The 16,925-nt window shown below is 43.5% G+C and overlaps 1 protein-coding gene across 6 annotated transcripts; it reads left to right on the top strand.

Moving 5' to 3' along the window:
* Positions 1-350: 350 nt before the first annotated feature.
* Positions 351-16,525, top strand: B3GALT5 (beta-1,3-galactosyltransferase 5). Of its 6 annotated transcripts, XM_033053357.1 has the most exons (4): positions 351-446; positions 1,763-1,895; positions 13,453-13,639; positions 14,820-16,525. In XM_033053357.1, the coding sequence occupies exons 3-4, from the start codon at positions 13,565-13,567 to the stop codon at positions 15,801-15,803; spliced, it is 1,059 nt and encodes a 352-aa protein (XP_032909248.1). In that variant the 5' UTR covers positions 351-446; positions 1,763-1,895; positions 13,453-13,564; the 3' UTR covers positions 15,804-16,525. The 6 variants fall into 6 exon arrangements, with proteins under 6 accessions (XP_032909248.1, XP_032909250.1, XP_032909251.1 ...); XM_033053359.1 differs by lacking the exon at positions 1,763-1,895; XM_033053360.1 differs by lacking the exons at positions 351-446; positions 1,763-1,895 and adding an exon at positions 585-620.
* The last annotated feature ends 400 nt before the right edge of the window (positions 16,526-16,925 follow it).

Genomic DNA, 16,925 nt, shown 5'->3' with positions numbered 1-16,925 from the left:
CTTGTATTTGTCCTACAAAGTACAAGGAGCAAACAGCATTTTGTGTGTCTCCTTAACTACATCTCTCCATCTCCAGCCTTGGAGTGGAGGGGGAGGAGAAAGGGAGCTGCCAGCAGCTCGCAGTGATTGATTTGTCTCGTGTTTTCTTACCCTGCGCTCTAACAACCTGTTTAAAAAAAAAAAAAAAAGACAATGACAAATCAAAGCGAATATTTCCTCGCTAGAAATTCAAAGTGCCCTGGATCATCCCTGAGTGTTTTGCTATTAAATGTGCGGCTTTATCCATAACGTTTGTCTGGGAGTTTTTTTGGTTTTTTTGTTTTTTTTTTTCCTGCTGGAGCTTGCAGCGTTTAGAGGAGAAATGTCTTTCCCCCGGAGCCATTTGCTACAATAATTGTGGTGTGAAGCTGTCGCTGGTTGCTGTCACCAGGGGACAGGTTATAAAGGTAAAAGCTGCAGTTCTCCACGTGCTCCAAGTACTGGGAGTGGCCCTGGGAAGGGATCGGGTGTCCCGGCTGGACTCGTAATTTGCCCTGAAGGAAAGGTTTGGCTGAGGGCTGCTGTCCTGAGCCCGGACAGCTCCGGGGTGAAGCAGATCCGGAGGTCCGGGGGAAGAGGAGGTGAGGGATGCTATCACCCCGGCATCCCGGGAGGTGAGGGATTCTGTCACCCTGATATCCCGGGTACAGGGATGCTGTCACCCCAGGATAGAGGGATGCTGTCACCCCCACATCCCGAGATACAGGGATGCTGTCACCCCGATATCCCGGGATACAGGGATTCTGTAACCTCAATATCCCGGGATACAGGGATGCTGTCACCCCGATATCCCGGGATACAGGGATGCTGTCACCCCGGGATACAGGGATGCTGTCACCCCCACATCCCGGGATACAGGGATGCTGTCACCCCGGGATACAGGGATGCTGTCACCCCCACATCCCGGGATACAGGGATGCTGTCACCCCGGCGACGCAGCTGCCCGAGAGGTTTTCTCCCCTTTCTTCCCCTTGTTCCCCGGGTTGCCATTCAGGAAAAACCCCTCCGAGTGTCCCTGAGCGCAGGTTTTGGAGCAGAGGAGGATTTCTGTGCTGTTGATAATTGGGAGCGCCCAGCCGAACTTTGCCAGCTGACACCAATTCCATCTCCCGGCAGGACTCTGCCTTCCCCCCCTTCCCACCCAAAAAACACCCCAAACAAAAACATTTCCAGCCAGCTCCAAACCTGGATGGAGCCGCAGGGCTCGGTGGGTCTGAGAGGAGGGAGGGAAGGAGGGAGGGAGGGAGAGAGGGAGGGAGGAGAGAGGGAAGAGGCAGGCAGGGAGTTCAGGTTACGCCTGCTGGCTGCCTCGCCGCCTTCCTTCGCTGCTGGCTCCGGAGGATGAGCCCGGGCTGGGCTCGGGGACACGGGGACAGCCGGGCACAGCCGGGCACAGCCGGGCACAGGGAGCGCAGCCCGGCACGGGGAGCGCAGCCCGGCCGCGGAGGATGCGCTGCTGCGGGAGCATCCCGGCGTGAGCAGCTGCCTTCCTTCGCCCAGCTCCAGGTAGGACCGTGAGCAGGGACTCCTTTCCCCTCTGGATGTGCCTCCCCGACTTTCCCAAACTCTGCGAAACACCGCAGGTGTGAGCTGGCTGCCCAGGGGTGTCCCCATCCCAGCACGGTGCCGTGCCCATCCCATGGCACAATGGTCACTGGCACCTGGGCACACTGATTTTGGGGCTGAAAACGTGCTGGTGAGTAATGAGTGATCTCCTTGCCAGATTTAATGGGGGAACGTTTGGGCAGCCCCACATAAAGACCAGGATCGGTTAGGACAAAGCCTAACAAATCTCCTCGCTGTCCTGCTGGGAGCTTGGATAAAATGCTGAAAAAAAGAAGATCCACGAGACACAGGTAAGTAATTATAAAAGCAGCCACTGGACCTGATCCCACAAACATTTCTGTGTTAATCAGCACTTTTAAAGCCAAGTTATTGACAAAGGATTTGGCAGCATGAGGGCTTCACAGTTGGATTTGCGTTCCTTTGCCCAGCAAAGACTTAGTTCAACTGCTAGAGGAGTATAAAGTTCCAAACACCAGAAAATGACTGTGCCAAGAGGCAAAGCATGAGCACCAGGCTCACCTGCACCAAATACTCCCCCAGCTTAAAATAAGGGGGAAAAACCCACCTGAAGGTACCATCCTGACAGCTCCTCATCCTACAGGGATTTCATCAGGACTGAGCAGCAGTCAAAGATTTAGGAGTGATATTGGAATGTCTTTATTAGCAATATTTCCCATTTTGAATGATTTTGGGGTTTTTATTTTACAACCTGCATAATTATCACTTCTCTTCAGTGCTATTTTACTTCTTCCTTCATGTATCTTGTTTCCAAGGGAGAAGAGCAAGATCCTCATTTAGATTTCTATCTGAAATACCATTATCAGTTTTATTTCTCCTTTGCATTATGATGAGGAAAACCAACAAGCACTACTACCTGTGAATGAGGGTGCCATAAATAATTTGGTTTGGGGGCACAGAATTTTTGAGGAATGGTGCTTCCATAACTCAGAGAACTGCACTTTTGGACTCCTGGCAGTGGCAACAAGAACCTAAGGAAGAAATTTCCTTATTGCTTCTCAGACAACGGGACTTTTGGACTCCTGGCATTGACAACAAGAGCCTAAGGAAGAAATTTCCTTATTGCTTTGTTTATTAAGATAAGAGGAATTGGATTTTATTCCTGTTCAGCACAATGAAGCACATGGTTTGCACAGGGTCAGGTTGCTCTGATTCATCCCATTGAGGACAGGTGCTTATCTGTGCTGAGATCTGAAGTTTGGAATAGAGCAAGTAGGGTAAAATTGCTGATTCATGAGGCCATTCTGAAATAAGTGAAATATGCCCATTAGCATCAGTGATAAAAGGAACATAAGTGTATGGTAGGAATAGAGGGGGCATTGAAAGAAGAGAATATTAGCATTGGAGAGAAATCCAGAGAGGGATGGTTGGTACTCAGCAGGTGAAGGGAGGACAGGGACAGGAGGAGAAAGCTCTTAGGGTGAATGTTTGGGGAAAAGATGAGAGAGAAAGAGGGAGAGCCCCAGGGCACTGCTCTTTTCCCTGCCTGGGAGAGAGGATGCCCTTGGCTGGCTGCCTGCCAGGTGTGTTTGCATCACTGCTGCAAGTGGATTGAGTCAAAAGTGCCCAAATGTGCTCCTGGAAAGGACACAGAGCACCTGCAGTGGGGGCTGGACTGTCCTGGGTGTCCTGCACAGTGTCCCTGCACTGATGGTCTGAGCTCTGCAACAGGACACCTCCAGCCCCACTGCAGCATCCTCCTCCTGGAAAATGATCTGCCCTCACCAAATACCCAAACTGAACATTTCTGGGGGTGTTTAAGGGCCAGCATTCATCCAGAGAATTTTGCAGGTGGCTTGGAAAAGCGAGCTGATATTTTAAAATAGAAGCAAGCTTCCTTAGCTTGGCTAAAGTTCCTGGGAATATATTTCTTTTTGACTCCTCAGTTGCAGCACTTATTTCCTGTGATATTACCAGAGCAGCGACACCTCCTGCCAAACTGTTTCAGTTTGAGTCACTCCAAGGCACAAACTTTCTGCTGGCTTTGAGAGCAAAATTGCATTTTGGTCTGAGGATGCTTTTTTGGCTTATCAAAACAGGTGTTATGACCAACAGCTCATGGTTGGGTGGAGGAGATCAAGGTAAATTATGAGTTTGTGGCTCTTGATTTTTTTTTTTTTTTTAATAAGGAGGAAGATGCATCCTCTGCTTCAAGAGATTGTTGTGCCACAAAGGCTTCCCCCTTGCCATGATCTTGATTTTCCTTTAGGGATCTGGGTAGGGACAGAGGCAGAGCCCAAGGACACCTGCTCTGGACCATTTTAATAATAGATTATTTAAATTTCCTCACCCAAGGTCACACTTCTGTACCTGAGCTGGGAACACTTTTCTGAGTGGATGAGGCCCATGAATTTTTGTTCTTTCCCTGTAAAAATAAAGATGCAGCTATTAAATGTTGAGTGTTACCTGCAGAACTCCCCCTGTGCCTGTGCTCTGCCCCTGGGAGAGTGGCTGTGTGTGAGCTGTGTTCATAAAATCTGCTGGGACTGTGGTTAACCACCAGCAAATCACTCTCTGTGGTACAGAAAATATCGTTCAGAGGAGGAAATGGGGCAAATTTGCCTCTGAAGGGGTGAGGTTAAGGAGTTACTGTGGGTCAGGTGGCTCTTCTGAAATTGCACAATGGGGCAAGGATGGAAACTTGAAGGGACTCTTGCTCAGACACTGAATTTTAACCAATTTATATTTTAAAGTTTCTCCTTTTTTGACTATGGTTTTTCCTTGATTGCTGTGAAAAATGTTTCTTTGCTTATTATAGCTGTGCCAGTGTTTAGGCCATGCCTTTGAGAATAAAGTTGTATGCATAGATCTGCACATATGGGAAATGGATTTCATTTGGCTTGCATTAATCTGGAATGCAACATCTCACTCTAATTTCTCTTTCTCTGGAAAATTCATAACTTCAACTTGTTTTTACTGCACATCTTTTTTTTTTTTCCTTTTAATTATTCTGAATTCTCTCCTTATTAAAACCCAAAGTGGTAAATAAAACCCAGCCCAGCCTTTTACAAAGAAAATTCAATCTGCTGTTGGAGTCACAGGTCAATCAGCTAAATGGGAATTAGTGCCATAATGACAGAGCAGAAGCCAGGGCACACAGCAGGATTTGCAAACCCACAGCAGAAATGCTCCTTTCCTATCTGCTGTCTAATTGATGGCTTAGGGCTCCTGTCCTGGGTCTGTGACAGAGTCACTCCCTGGCCATAAAACATTGTGGAGAACCAGAGGCTCGTTTTAAGCATGGAAAGTTTAAAATAAAACACTCAGACCCCTTTTTTTCGCCATGCAGATCCCATCACAGCAGGCCTGGGAGGAGCTGGGAAAGGAAAACCCCTCCCACCATTGATAAAAAATGAGAGGAAAAATCAAAGAGACCAAAATAATCGAAATGAAAATAAAAACAATAAAAAGCAAAATAAACCAATCAACCAACCAGAAATAAAACCACAAAAAAAAGAAATAAAAAAAAGAAACTGGAAAAAAGAGAAAAAAGAGAGGGGAAAAAAAGAAATACAGAGGAAAAAGAAGGAAGGGGGAAAAAGGGCAAAAAAGAAAGGAAAAAAGAGTAAGGGTAAAAAAGAAAGAAAAAAAAGAAAGAGAAAAGAAACGGAAAATAATAAAGGGGGAAAAAAAGAAAGAGAAAAGAAAGGGAAAATAATAAAGGGGAAAAAAAGAAAAATAATAAAAGGGGAAAAAAGAAAAAAAATAAAGGGAAAATAATAAAGGGAAAAAAAGAAAGAAAAAAAGAAAGGGAAAATAATAAAGGGAAAAAAGAAAAAAAAAGAAAGGGAAAATAATAAAGGGGAAAAAAGAAAAAAGAAAGGGAAAATAATAAAGGAAAAAAAATTAAAAGGCAAAATAATAAAGGAAGAAAAAGAAAAAAGAAAAGGAAAATAATAAAGGAAAAAAAGAAAGGGAAAATAATATAGGGAAAAAAGAAAGAGAAAATAATAAAAGAGATAAAAAGGGAACATAATAAAGGGGGAAAAAGAAAGAAAGGAAAAAAGAAAAGAAAGAAAAAAGTAAGAAAGGAAAGAAAGAAAAAAGGAAAATAAAAGGAAAAGAAGAAAGAAAAAAGAAATGGAAAATAATAAAGGAGGAAAAAAAAGGAAAATAATAAAGGGGGGGGAAGAAAGAAAAAAAGAAAGAAAGGGGGAAAAAAGAGAGAAAAAAAAAACAAGAAAGGAAAAAAAAGAAAGAAAAAAATAAAGGAAAAAAAGGGTTATGGTGTGGCCATAAATAATGATCCCCTCTCCTCTGTGTGTGCAGAGGAACAGTGAACAGTGCCCTGCTCTGCCTGGTCTGCACTGCACGGAGACACCACCCTGGGAGGAGAGGGACACCAGAGGGAAGAAGGTTCAGAAAGGGCAGCACAAAAAGATTTTCCCTTGTCCTGCACCTTTTTGTGCTTCCACCCTTTTTGCCTGCCAGTTTGGGTGAGCACACTGGTAATTCATAAAACTGCTGAGCCCATGGCATCACCAGAAATGTCATTTTGGAGAGCTCCAGACCGGCCCCTGCTCCTCTGAAACGCTTGCATTTAGGAAAAAAATAAATGTTTCCTGCTGTTCTTGACATTTTCTTATTATCTATGTGTGCCTAATCCTTCTCTGTGTCATGCTGAGCTTATGAAAAAGCAATTTAGGGGCTTAATTCCAAGGAAAATCAGGAGTTAGCAGCTTTTGCTAGTCCTTACAGCAGGGCATATGTTACATTCAGTGATTGGAGAGGCAAAGGGGAATAACACTGCTGACTTCAGCTGGGCAGGACTGGAGGCTGGGGCTCCAGTCATTCCCTTAAGTGGTGCCTCTGATTTTGGGGCTGCAGCTGTTTGGGTCATTTTACAAAGCAGGTGGGCAATTTGTGGTTTGGGTTTTTCCCTGGCTGATGTGTGTGACCTCACCGAGCATCCCCTGAACCTGACCGCAGCTTTGCCCCAGAAAAGTTCAGGAAAGTGAACTTGTTTAAATTGATATTTTGAACCTGCTCCTCAGGGGATCTCCAGACCCACTTCCCTGTCTGTGCCTCCGAGTTCAGCCTGCTTTCCCTGAGCTGCATGGCACAGAGCCCTGAGCTCTGTGCTCTTCAGATAATTGCACTCATTAACAGACCTGAAGGAGATGTCAGGTTAATTTTGATGCACTAATTAAGCTTTGGCACAGGAGTTACCATGGTTTGATCTCTGGGAAACACAAAGTTCCAGCAGGGTCAGTGGTGTGACCCCATGGCAGGATTTGGGCAGGATTTGGGCAAGTTTGTGCCACTGGTGCAAACAGGGACTTGCAAAATGGAGAGAGCTGCAATTTGGGATTCAGACCCCAGACCTTCTTCATAGGGTCCCAGTGATAAATAACACAGAGAACAAACATTTTCAGCTCCCCTGAAGCTGCTGATTAGAACTTAAAGACTAACTGGCAAAAAAAAAATTAAAAAAAAGATAAAAGGATGCCAAGGCATGCCCAGAGGATGATAAATGTGTCTGGGATCAGTGGAGAAGCAGATAAAAAGGCTTTTAGGTTTTTGGCAAATTATGTAAAAAGAAGCAACAGAAAGAAAGTTAGATAACCAATTTTGGTGTCATTTCTGGTGACCCTACACAGGACAGCTGCTTGGTCTCCCCTGAGGCTCCAGGAATTTTTGTGCTGACGTGGCACCAGGACTTTCCTGGAGAAAATCACAGATTCCCCCAGATTCATTTGGGACACATGTAGGATCCCATTGTGACATTAAGGCATTGGTATTTTGGAATTGGTTATTTTAGAATTTAACATCTTTAGAATTTAATATCAAAGTGGGGTTTACTTTGAGATTTTGAAGCTTGGTGTTCTGGTATTTTGAAGCAGAATTATTTTAGTATTTTGGAACTTGATATTCTAATAATTTGAAACTGGGTTACCTTAGTATTTTGGAACTTAGTATTTGAATATTTTAAGTATGTGTTACTTTGGTATTTTTTAACTTAGCATTCTGGTATTTTAAAACAGAGATTTTGAGACCTGGCTTTCTGATATTGTGGTGGAACAGCTGCCAGCATTTAGACTGCCAATGAAAAAAGAAAATTTAAGACTTAGCTGTAAAGTCCTGTGCATAGAGAGCTGAAAAGGCCAGCTGCAGACATAGATAAGAGAGAAATAAAGATAAGAAAATGTTTGTGAGGAAGGTAAAAGTCACCTGGCTCCTATTTTCATAGGACAATCTTCAGATGATATCAGAATAAATCTACCAAAAATCCAAGAAATGGATGATTTTAATACAGGTAAACTACCTGATGGTGCATGGGCAGTGTATCAGAATGTACAAATACAAGAAAATCCATTAATTTCTGTACCAGCCAAACTCTCCAAAACTGTTATAAAGGAAAAACTTACTGGGAAAATTGAGTGCAAAATCAAGTTTGAGGAAGGAGATATTCAAATTAAAATCCCTGAGTCTAAATACATGTAAACTTCAATTTTTATATTACACCGACTTCCCAATCTGAACCTATCACAAAGAAAATAAAGGATGCAGCAATCCCCATTGTGTGGGCCAGGGAGATTCCTGGAAAATCAAAAAGAGCAGAACCTGTGAGAATCAAATTAAATCAGACACAGGCCTGGTAAGACAAAACCAATACCCTTTAAAATTAAAACATTGAAGAGGCACATTACCTATTATAGAGAAAATTTTAATGAACAGGTTGTTGGTGAACTCCAATTTTGCCAGGCAAAAATGTTAATAGTAAAGATTATCAGTTAGTACAAGACTCAAGAGCAATTAATAAAATTGCTAACTAATCCAAAATTTGCTAATTACCCAAAACACTCATAACCACACTAAAAAAAAAGTAAACAAATAAATAAATAAATAAATTTTGAATAGTTCACTGTAATAGATTTAAAGAAATTTTTAATTATTGGTCCACCTTTTTTATGGACTTTTAAAACTCTTTATTACATGGCCTGATGATGCTTGGGCTGCTTTTAAAAAAACTTCAGAAGTTTTTTAAGAGGTCTAAAGAGGTCTCCAGCTTTGGGCTTCCTAGATCCTGTGAAATCTTTTGAATTATTCCCTTTATTATTCCAAGCAGTCCCAGCTAGGGAGCTGCAGAGTCAGACATTAAACCAGAATATAGCACCAAAATTTGCCAGTTAATCAAAGCATTTACTCTAAATTTCAGCCAGGTGGATGGGCAGTCACCCCTGCTGGACAAGTAATAGTTTCTGAGAGAATAAATCAGTGATAGAGGCTATCAAATGTAGCAGCTCTCCTGGAGATTATTGGCAAATTGACTTTACAGAATTTCCATGCAAAGAGAGCTGTAAATATCTTTTAGTGGATCCCTTTTCTGGGCGGCCTGAAGCATTTCCCTGTGTCTTAGTTTGGAGGACAGGTGTCTGCTGAGAAAGGCAGGAGCTCCTCTTTGAAATGGAGAATGTAAACCCCCTCCCTCCAAATTATTATCATTTTGAAATCAAGGGGCTCTCAGGCAAAGAGATGGGAATTAGGAATAACAGTTCTTTACTAGGGAAATTAAAATAGAAATACAGCACTACAAAGAAACAAACCCCAAACCCTGACACAGTCAGAGTACAACCTGACACCCGTCAGGCAGGGTGTTGGCAGCAGTCCCATTCCATGGTGGCTGCATCCTCCTGCAGTGACAGATGTGGCTCAGTTGGAGCAGTGCTCCTGTACAAGGTGCAGTTTCCCTCTAGAGCTCCAGTGGGGATGTGGAGAAATCCGGTTTTCCTCTGGAGTCCAGTGGAGAAAGGGGCTCCCTTAGTGTCCCAAAACCTCTGTTTTTATCTTGGTAAGAAATGTTGGGCTCTTCCCCCTGGCTGGAGCAACTCCCAATGGGATGCAGTAATTTTATCAGTGCCACAGTGGGACTCAATGGCCATGAGCAGAAAATGACTGGCTGGAGGAAGGATGGGCTGTGAAAAGATAAAGAACAATGCCCTGCCTGGTTTCAATGGATGGCCCATTAGCAGAATATCTCCCATGGAGATCAGGATCACTGCCTCACCCTCAACAGATGGTGATAGAATAGATACCTTTTATCACAGCCTGTATTGTAACCCAAGACACCCTGTTGCACCAACATGGCAAAAGTAGTGAAAATATTTCTAAATCAAATATTTCCCTGCTTTGGGGCTCCTCTAGGAATGTCACCAGACAGCAGTAATAGTGGGACAAGTCAGCAAGGTCTTGGGAATGCAGTGGGAATTACACACTCCATGATGGTCACAGTCAGTGGAAAGGCAGGAAAAAATGAATTATCCAATATAACTTCAATTATTATCCCCAACCAGAATAAAATATGAGGGAAAGAATGAAATTTGCAACAGAATGCTTGCAACTGAAGTATTGCTCATATCTGTGAGATGTATGTTAATGGTTCCCCAAAATCTTTGTTTGCCAAAAACACCTTTAGAGTTTCACAGTGACATTAGCCATGAGAACTCCTATAAAAATTTAAAGTAGCTAAAATATTAAATACCCAGCTAATTGCTGGATGTGTTCTCAAGGAATGTTGGTAGGAATGAGCCCCCACAGAACCTCATGGCCTTAAGGAAAAATGTGCTATTATAGCACAAGAATGTTGCCCTGCCATCAGGGATGAGTTTGAAGCCCAGCAGAAAAGAAATTGATAGAAACAGCAATAGAAGAGTGACAGAAAGAAGAAAACTCTTTGATGAGGTTGGCTTAATTCATGGCTATCAGAATGCATTTGTGGCAGTCATTTGTAACCACTGCAGAGTGTTTACTGGTTTGTGTTCAATGTCAGAGTTGTTGTAACACTTCGTGCTGAAAAACGAAGTATTGTGACTTGCCTTAAGAGACACTCAAGAAAAAGAAGGGATTTGGAAATAACAAAGAGAATAAAAAAATTCCAGCTCCTCTTAAGTTGCTGGGAGAGAGCAGAGTTTGTTTAAATGTTTTCATTTCAGGTGAGGGTGGGAAGAGGCTGCAAATCCCACAAGGTTTGGTGCCAGAATTCCATGCAAGCCACAGCTGCAGGGACCCATGAAGTGCCAGTCAGGTCAAGAAAAGTCTCTAGGATATGAAACAAGCAGTTTTTTGGCTAAGTCTTTCATAAAATATTGTGCAGTGGGAACAACAGGAGATGGAAAAAGCTTTGAGATAATTAAAAACTATGATTTCTCACTGAGATCACAGAGAAAAATCCCGTATGATGCCATCCATTTTTTATTATATAAAACCAGAAAGTGTTTTTTGATGCAAAATGGGGGTGAGAGGTGTTATAAGTGCATGACATATTATTGGCTTTTCACAACTATTAAAATAAATATTATATATATAATGTTAAAATAGCTTTTCTGTATAAATATAAGTTCTTTTCTTCTAATAACAAAAGTTAAACATAAGTTTTTTAAAAATAGTATACTAAAACTACCTGCCTAGTAAAAATAACAACCCTACAACTAACACAACAATTATCAACACTCACCAGCTGCAAAAAGCCAAAACCACCACCCAAATTAAAAAATGATTAAAAAAAATAAAACCACAAAACACACATGCTCTAAAAAAACAAACCCAAAAAGTAGCCATACTAAGCAGTTCCCAAATTTTTTTTAATATACATAAAAAACTATAAATATGCAACAAGTTAATATATTGTAAAATATATTTAAAGAAGCACTCCCAAAGCAGTAGTGTACTCTTAACAACTTACCAAACACCCAAACATTTTAACCCTTTACTTTATGTTTATCTCATATTATCTTTTTATTAAACCTTTTAAATTTTACCAAAACAGTAAAATGTGTTTTTCAGAGAGGGAGGCTCAACATCTCAGGGGTGAGGACACAACACCAGGGTGATTTAATTCCCTGATACAGAAACTGCAGTGCTCCAAGGAACTGCCCTGCCTGTGCTAACATAAAATGGTTTTAGTGTTCAGAATTCTCCCTGTTCATCTGAAAACAAGGATTGAATGGGTGGGTTTTGAAGAAAAATGGCCTTGGCAAGAGGAAGCAGCTTGTGTCTTGTCACCCTTTTCCCTTGGAGATGTATCAGTGAATTCCAGGTTGGACACTGGGGCTGGAGCAGCCTGGGACAGTGGGAGGTGTCCCCATGGCTGGGGTGGCACTGGATGAGCTTTAAGGATTTTTAAGATCCTTTTCAACCCAAACCATCCATGGTTCCATGGTTCTTGCCCACCCCTTGTTCCCATCACAGGAATATTTTGGCAGAGGATACATGGACGTGTGTGCCACTTGCAAAACCTCTCAAATGCTGTTTGCAGTTTGCATGCATTTGCAAACATTTGCATTGCCCAGCTGTGTGTGTTTGTGTGTTTATGTGTGTGCAAGTTGGGCTCCTTCACACATGGCCTGAAAAGGGAAGGCAGTTTGGTTCTAGAAAGGCAGAATGGGAAAGGTGGGAAGAATGGTAAAGGCTGCTCACCCAGCTGTCCAAAACAAAGACTTGTTAAAAGTTTTTTTAGATTTGTTAGCCATGCTGGAAACAAACAGTAGAGAATGGTCACGTTACATTAGTCAGATTCTACCAAAATTTTGTAAAATGCTTGTTGTGTGTTATGGCACCTTGAACTCGGATGTTTGTGGAAAGGTTTTAATAGAATGTTGCTCTCCATTGTATTCTCAGGTCACTGTTTGGTTTGTATGTGCTCTGGAATTTCTGTAACAGAGAAATATCAGACTCTCAAAGAGTCTTCTGTGAGCTGGTGACAGAAACAAACTTCTTGTACATCTCCATTGTCATCCTCAAAACAGCATCCTGTCCTGAAACATGTTCAGGATATTCATGTGCTTCCTCCCAGGCCACTGAAGAATGTGAGAACAGATGCAGAGCAGATTTTTGTATAATCTTTTGCATATACATATAATATAACTGCATATGTATAATCTCACACAATTTTACATATCTATTTAACTAAAGCAGTTGTAAAGTTAATTACAAGACTACTGTGAGCTATAAATGCAAGAAAAAATCAGATCTGAGGAATACTCTATTTAAGGATAAACTGAATTTAAATATAAATGCCAGAAGAAATGTGAACTTTTGAAATATTTTCAAAATTCATTAGTGAATCATTGCAAAAACACACTTCACTGTGGGAGCAATTCCAGTAAACCAAGACTCCAGTTCCATTTGTTTCATGCTCTTGAGAGCTCCCACTGAAGTCAATGGGACTATTCTTGGGGGTAAAATGATCTGGATTTGGTTCCAGGGACACCTGGCTGGATTTTCAAATGAGCTTAAACCCTGCAATGCAAAACCTTGGGTTGCCTGGAAAGGGGACTTTGAGCAAAAGGAAGGCACTGATGTGAATCTGGGGGAGTCTGCACAGAACAGTCCTGGTCAGAAGGCAGAGATCAAATTTCCATGAAATCTGCAGCTGTGGGCATGGTTTACTTGGTTTGCTGTTTTCAGATGGGGAACCAGGTACAATTCTTTGTTATGAAGGTGGAAGTTTCCCCTAGTGCTCAAAAATAGCAGTAGGAGATCTGTGGCTTACTGCAATGAGCAACTCAAGCCTTAAACTCCTCTCACCAGGTTAATTTATGGAGATGTGTAATATTTTTGGCACTATAAAGGTTTAGGGTTTGCTTTGATCATTTTTATCTCACTCACAATTTCTATTAGATTTATAAGCAGGTGTCCAGCTCATTAATCTCTTACAAGGTTAAATGAGTGAATATTGTTGTTGTTTGGATCTTTCTCACTTAAAAAGGGGAGGGGAATAGGACAAGCCACTTCTCGCCTCAGCACGTCCTAGTGAGTCACTCAAACTCTTGCACAAGTTGAAACATCCAGATAATGTGACCCACTAGATCTTTTTTTCTTTTTTTTCAGAGCAGCTGACCCAGCTTCAAAAATGTGAGTGACTCATGGCTCCTCCAGCAAAAGGACCAGGAGCAGTGTCTGGGTTGGTGCAGGAGCCCCACAGGACACAGAGGGGGTGACGATGAGAGGAATCTGGCTGGGTGTGCCCGTTGGACACCTGCTGGCTCTGGGACACAGGCACAAATGGAGAAACACGGTATTTAAAAATAAAAATAAAGAAGAAATTCAAAAAATGATCATTGTTATTCTCTGCCCTCTGAAATGGAGACATGAATCTTGTCCTAGTTGTGAGGACAGGTGTCTGCTGAGAAAGGCAGGAGCCTCTCTTTGAAATGGAGAATGTAAACCCCCTCCCTCCAAATTATTATAATTTTGAAATCAAGGGGCTCTCAGGCAAAGATATGGGAATTAGGAATAACAGTTCTGTACTAGGGAAATTAAAATAGAAATACAGTACTACAAAGAACAAACCCCAAACCCTGACACAGTCAGAGTACAACCTGACACCCGTCAGGCAGGGTGTTGGCAGCAGTCCCATTCCATGGTGGCTGCATCCTCCTGCAGTGACAGATGTGGCTCAGTTGGAGCAGTGCTCCTGTACAAGGTGCAGTTTCCCTCCGGAGCTCCAGTGGGGATGTGGAGAAATCCGGTTTTCCTCTGGAGTCCAGTGGAGAAAGGGGCTCCCTTAGTGTCCCAAAACCTCTGTTTTTATCTTGGTAAGAAATGTTGGGCTCTTCCCCCTGGCTGGAGCAACTCCCAATGGGATGCAGTAATTTTATCAGTGCCACAGTGGGACTCAATGGCCATGAGCAGAAAATGACTGGCTGGAGGAAGGATGGGCTGTGAAAAGATAAAGAACAATGCCCTGCCTGGTTTCAATGGATGGCCCATTAGCAGAATATCTCCCAGGGAGATCAGGATCACTGCCCCACCCTCAACAGATGGTGATAGAACAGATACCTTTTATCACACCCTGTATTGTAACCCAAGACAAATCTGCTCCTAATGGAGATATGAATCTGCTCCTCCTCTGGCCCTGGTGGGTCAAAACTTGGTTTTTAGGATGCTGAAAATGGGGAGGAGGTTTGAAGCATCAGCCTGGGTAACCTGGTGTCAGTGGAAACTCCTGTGTGGATTTCTGAGGACACCCTGGCTTGGAGGGCAGATTCAAGTTAAGCCCAAGTGTGAATCTGCCAGCAGGACATCTCGTGGGGGTGACAGGAGGAGAAATGCACGTGGGTGAGTGGCCTCAAACAGGCAGCTTCCTATTAGAGCTGACCTGGCTTTAAATCCCTGTGCAGGGACTTGGGGGTGGAGTGCTTAGAGGAACCAGAGATTATTTTTATGGATGTGCTGCTCCTTCTTGTTCCTTTCAGACAGATTCCAGAAAGTTCAGGCTGTTCTTCTGCCTGGTTGGGCTCAGCAGTGCCAGCTTCTGGTTTTTCTTCCTCTGGACCCAATTCTGCACGTCCTGTGAGAGCAGCCAGGGTTACATGGAGACTTTCAGGAGGACTGAAGGGAACTTCTCCCAGCTCCCAGATGTTGACTGCCACAAGAACCCTCCTTTCCTTGTCCTGCTGGTGGCCTCCTCGTCCCAGCAGGTGGATGCCAGGATGGCCATCAGGCACACCTGGGGCCAGGCCAGGACAGTGACTGGGAAGCGCCTGGTGACGTTTTTCCTCCTGGGGAGCCCTGAGAATGCCAGCCAGCAGGCTGGCATCGCTGCTGAGAGCCAGAGGTACAGAGACATCATCCAGAAGAACTTCACAGACACCTATTACAACCTGACCCTGAAGACCATGATGGGAATGGAGTGGATCCACAGGTTTTGCCCCCAGTCCAGCTTTGCCATGAAAACCGACACGGATGTGTTTGTCAATGTTTTTTACCTCACTGAGCTCCTCCTGAGGAAAAAGAAGACTGCTGGATTCTTCACAGGCTTTTTAAAACTGCATGAGTTCCCCATCAGGACAAGAGAGAGTAAGTGGTATGTGAGCAGGGAGGAGTATCCAGGAACCACCTACCCACCCTTTTGTTCTGGGACTGGGTATGTTTTATCCAGTGATGTAGCCAGCCAGATCTATAACATTTCTGAGAGTGTTCCATTCATTAAACTGGAGGATGTGTTCATAGGCCTGTGCCTTGCCAAGTTAAAAATCCAGCTGGAGGAGCTGCACTCGGAGCAGACGTTTTTCCCGGAAAGGATCGCGTTCTCTGCTCCTCGCTTCAGGAGAATCGTGACGTGCCATGGGATAAACCCCCCTGAGCAGCTGAGATACTGGAACCACTTAGTGGCAGGGACTCAAGGAGTGCCCCCCACTCCAGCAAACTCCCAATTAACTCCAGCTCCATCACATTAATGACTTTGAAATGGTTATTTTAATCACAGAATCAAAGAACTCTTAAGGTTGGAGAAGACCTCCAAGGTCATTGAGTCAAACCTTTGACAAAACATCCCCTTGTCAACTAAACCAGAGCACTGAGTGTCACATCCAGTCATTCCTTGAACCCCTCCTGGGCAGCCCCTTCCAGTGCTTAACCACCCTTTCTGTGAAAAATTCCCTATTTCTGCCCAAGAACATGCAATCCTTCTCTCCCATCCACTCCCACCTCTGTGCATCCCTTCTCTACACAAGTTACAATAATTTTTATTTTTTTTCCTGAAAAATTCAGGGTTAGCAACCCTCCAAATCCTGCTGCCAGAGGCCTGGGAACATTTCTGCTGTGCCAAACAAAAAATTCAAAGCATTTTTGTTCAGAGAATCAAATCTGCACCATCTTCCTGGTTGCCCCTTGATAAATGACTGCACCCATCTGTGCAGGCTCTTAAGGAATGGTATTTGTGGCTGTCAGGATGCTCCCTCCTGGCAGAGGAAGCTGCAGCCCTGCCCTTGCAGCCAGCTCTGTGTGGGCTGAGCTGCATCCTGGCACAGATCCCTCCTTCAGTCTTCACCATTTTATTAATTTATTTTTTTTCTGCAGAGATGGTGGAATTTGCCCATGCAATGCTCTAGGGACAACCTTGGGCACTGCAGGTCACCTGGTGGATGTGTAAAAGCTGCTGCTGTGTGTGCTGTGTGTGCTTCCTCCCAAAAACAACCCGTGGTGGAGCCAGGGGAGGGTGTCCTGCTCTTCCCATTAAAATAGACCCTGGAGACATCCTTGGTATTTGTTTCTCACTTTGATTGCCTGAGAGCTACTGTGAATGGTTTGCCCAGGCTAAACTAGAGTCACTTACAGTGATTTAGATTTTTTTTTTCCAAAGAGAGACTAGGTGTGTGAGAGAAAAGAGAGGAGGATTTTTCTCTTTTGAACAAGACCTAGTGGGAAAATGTGCTCAAGTAATCATTCAGCCTGGGAGCTCTATTTCTTGTTTCATTCCCAAGCAGAGACCCATGAAATCTGTGGGATGGTTCTAAGTTTCAGAGATAAGGAGTGGGGTCTTTACAGCAGATGCTGAAAAATCCTTCAGGGCTCTGAGG

Source organism: Catharus ustulatus, chromosome 2, assembly GCF_009819885.2.
Source record: "Catharus ustulatus isolate bCatUst1 chromosome 2, bCatUst1.pri.v2, whole genome shotgun sequence".
Taxonomy (NCBI): Eukaryota; Metazoa; Chordata; class Aves; order Passeriformes; family Turdidae; genus Catharus; species Catharus ustulatus.
Note: the sequence above shows the minus strand (reverse complement) of the source record. Positions and strands in the feature narration are given on the sequence as shown.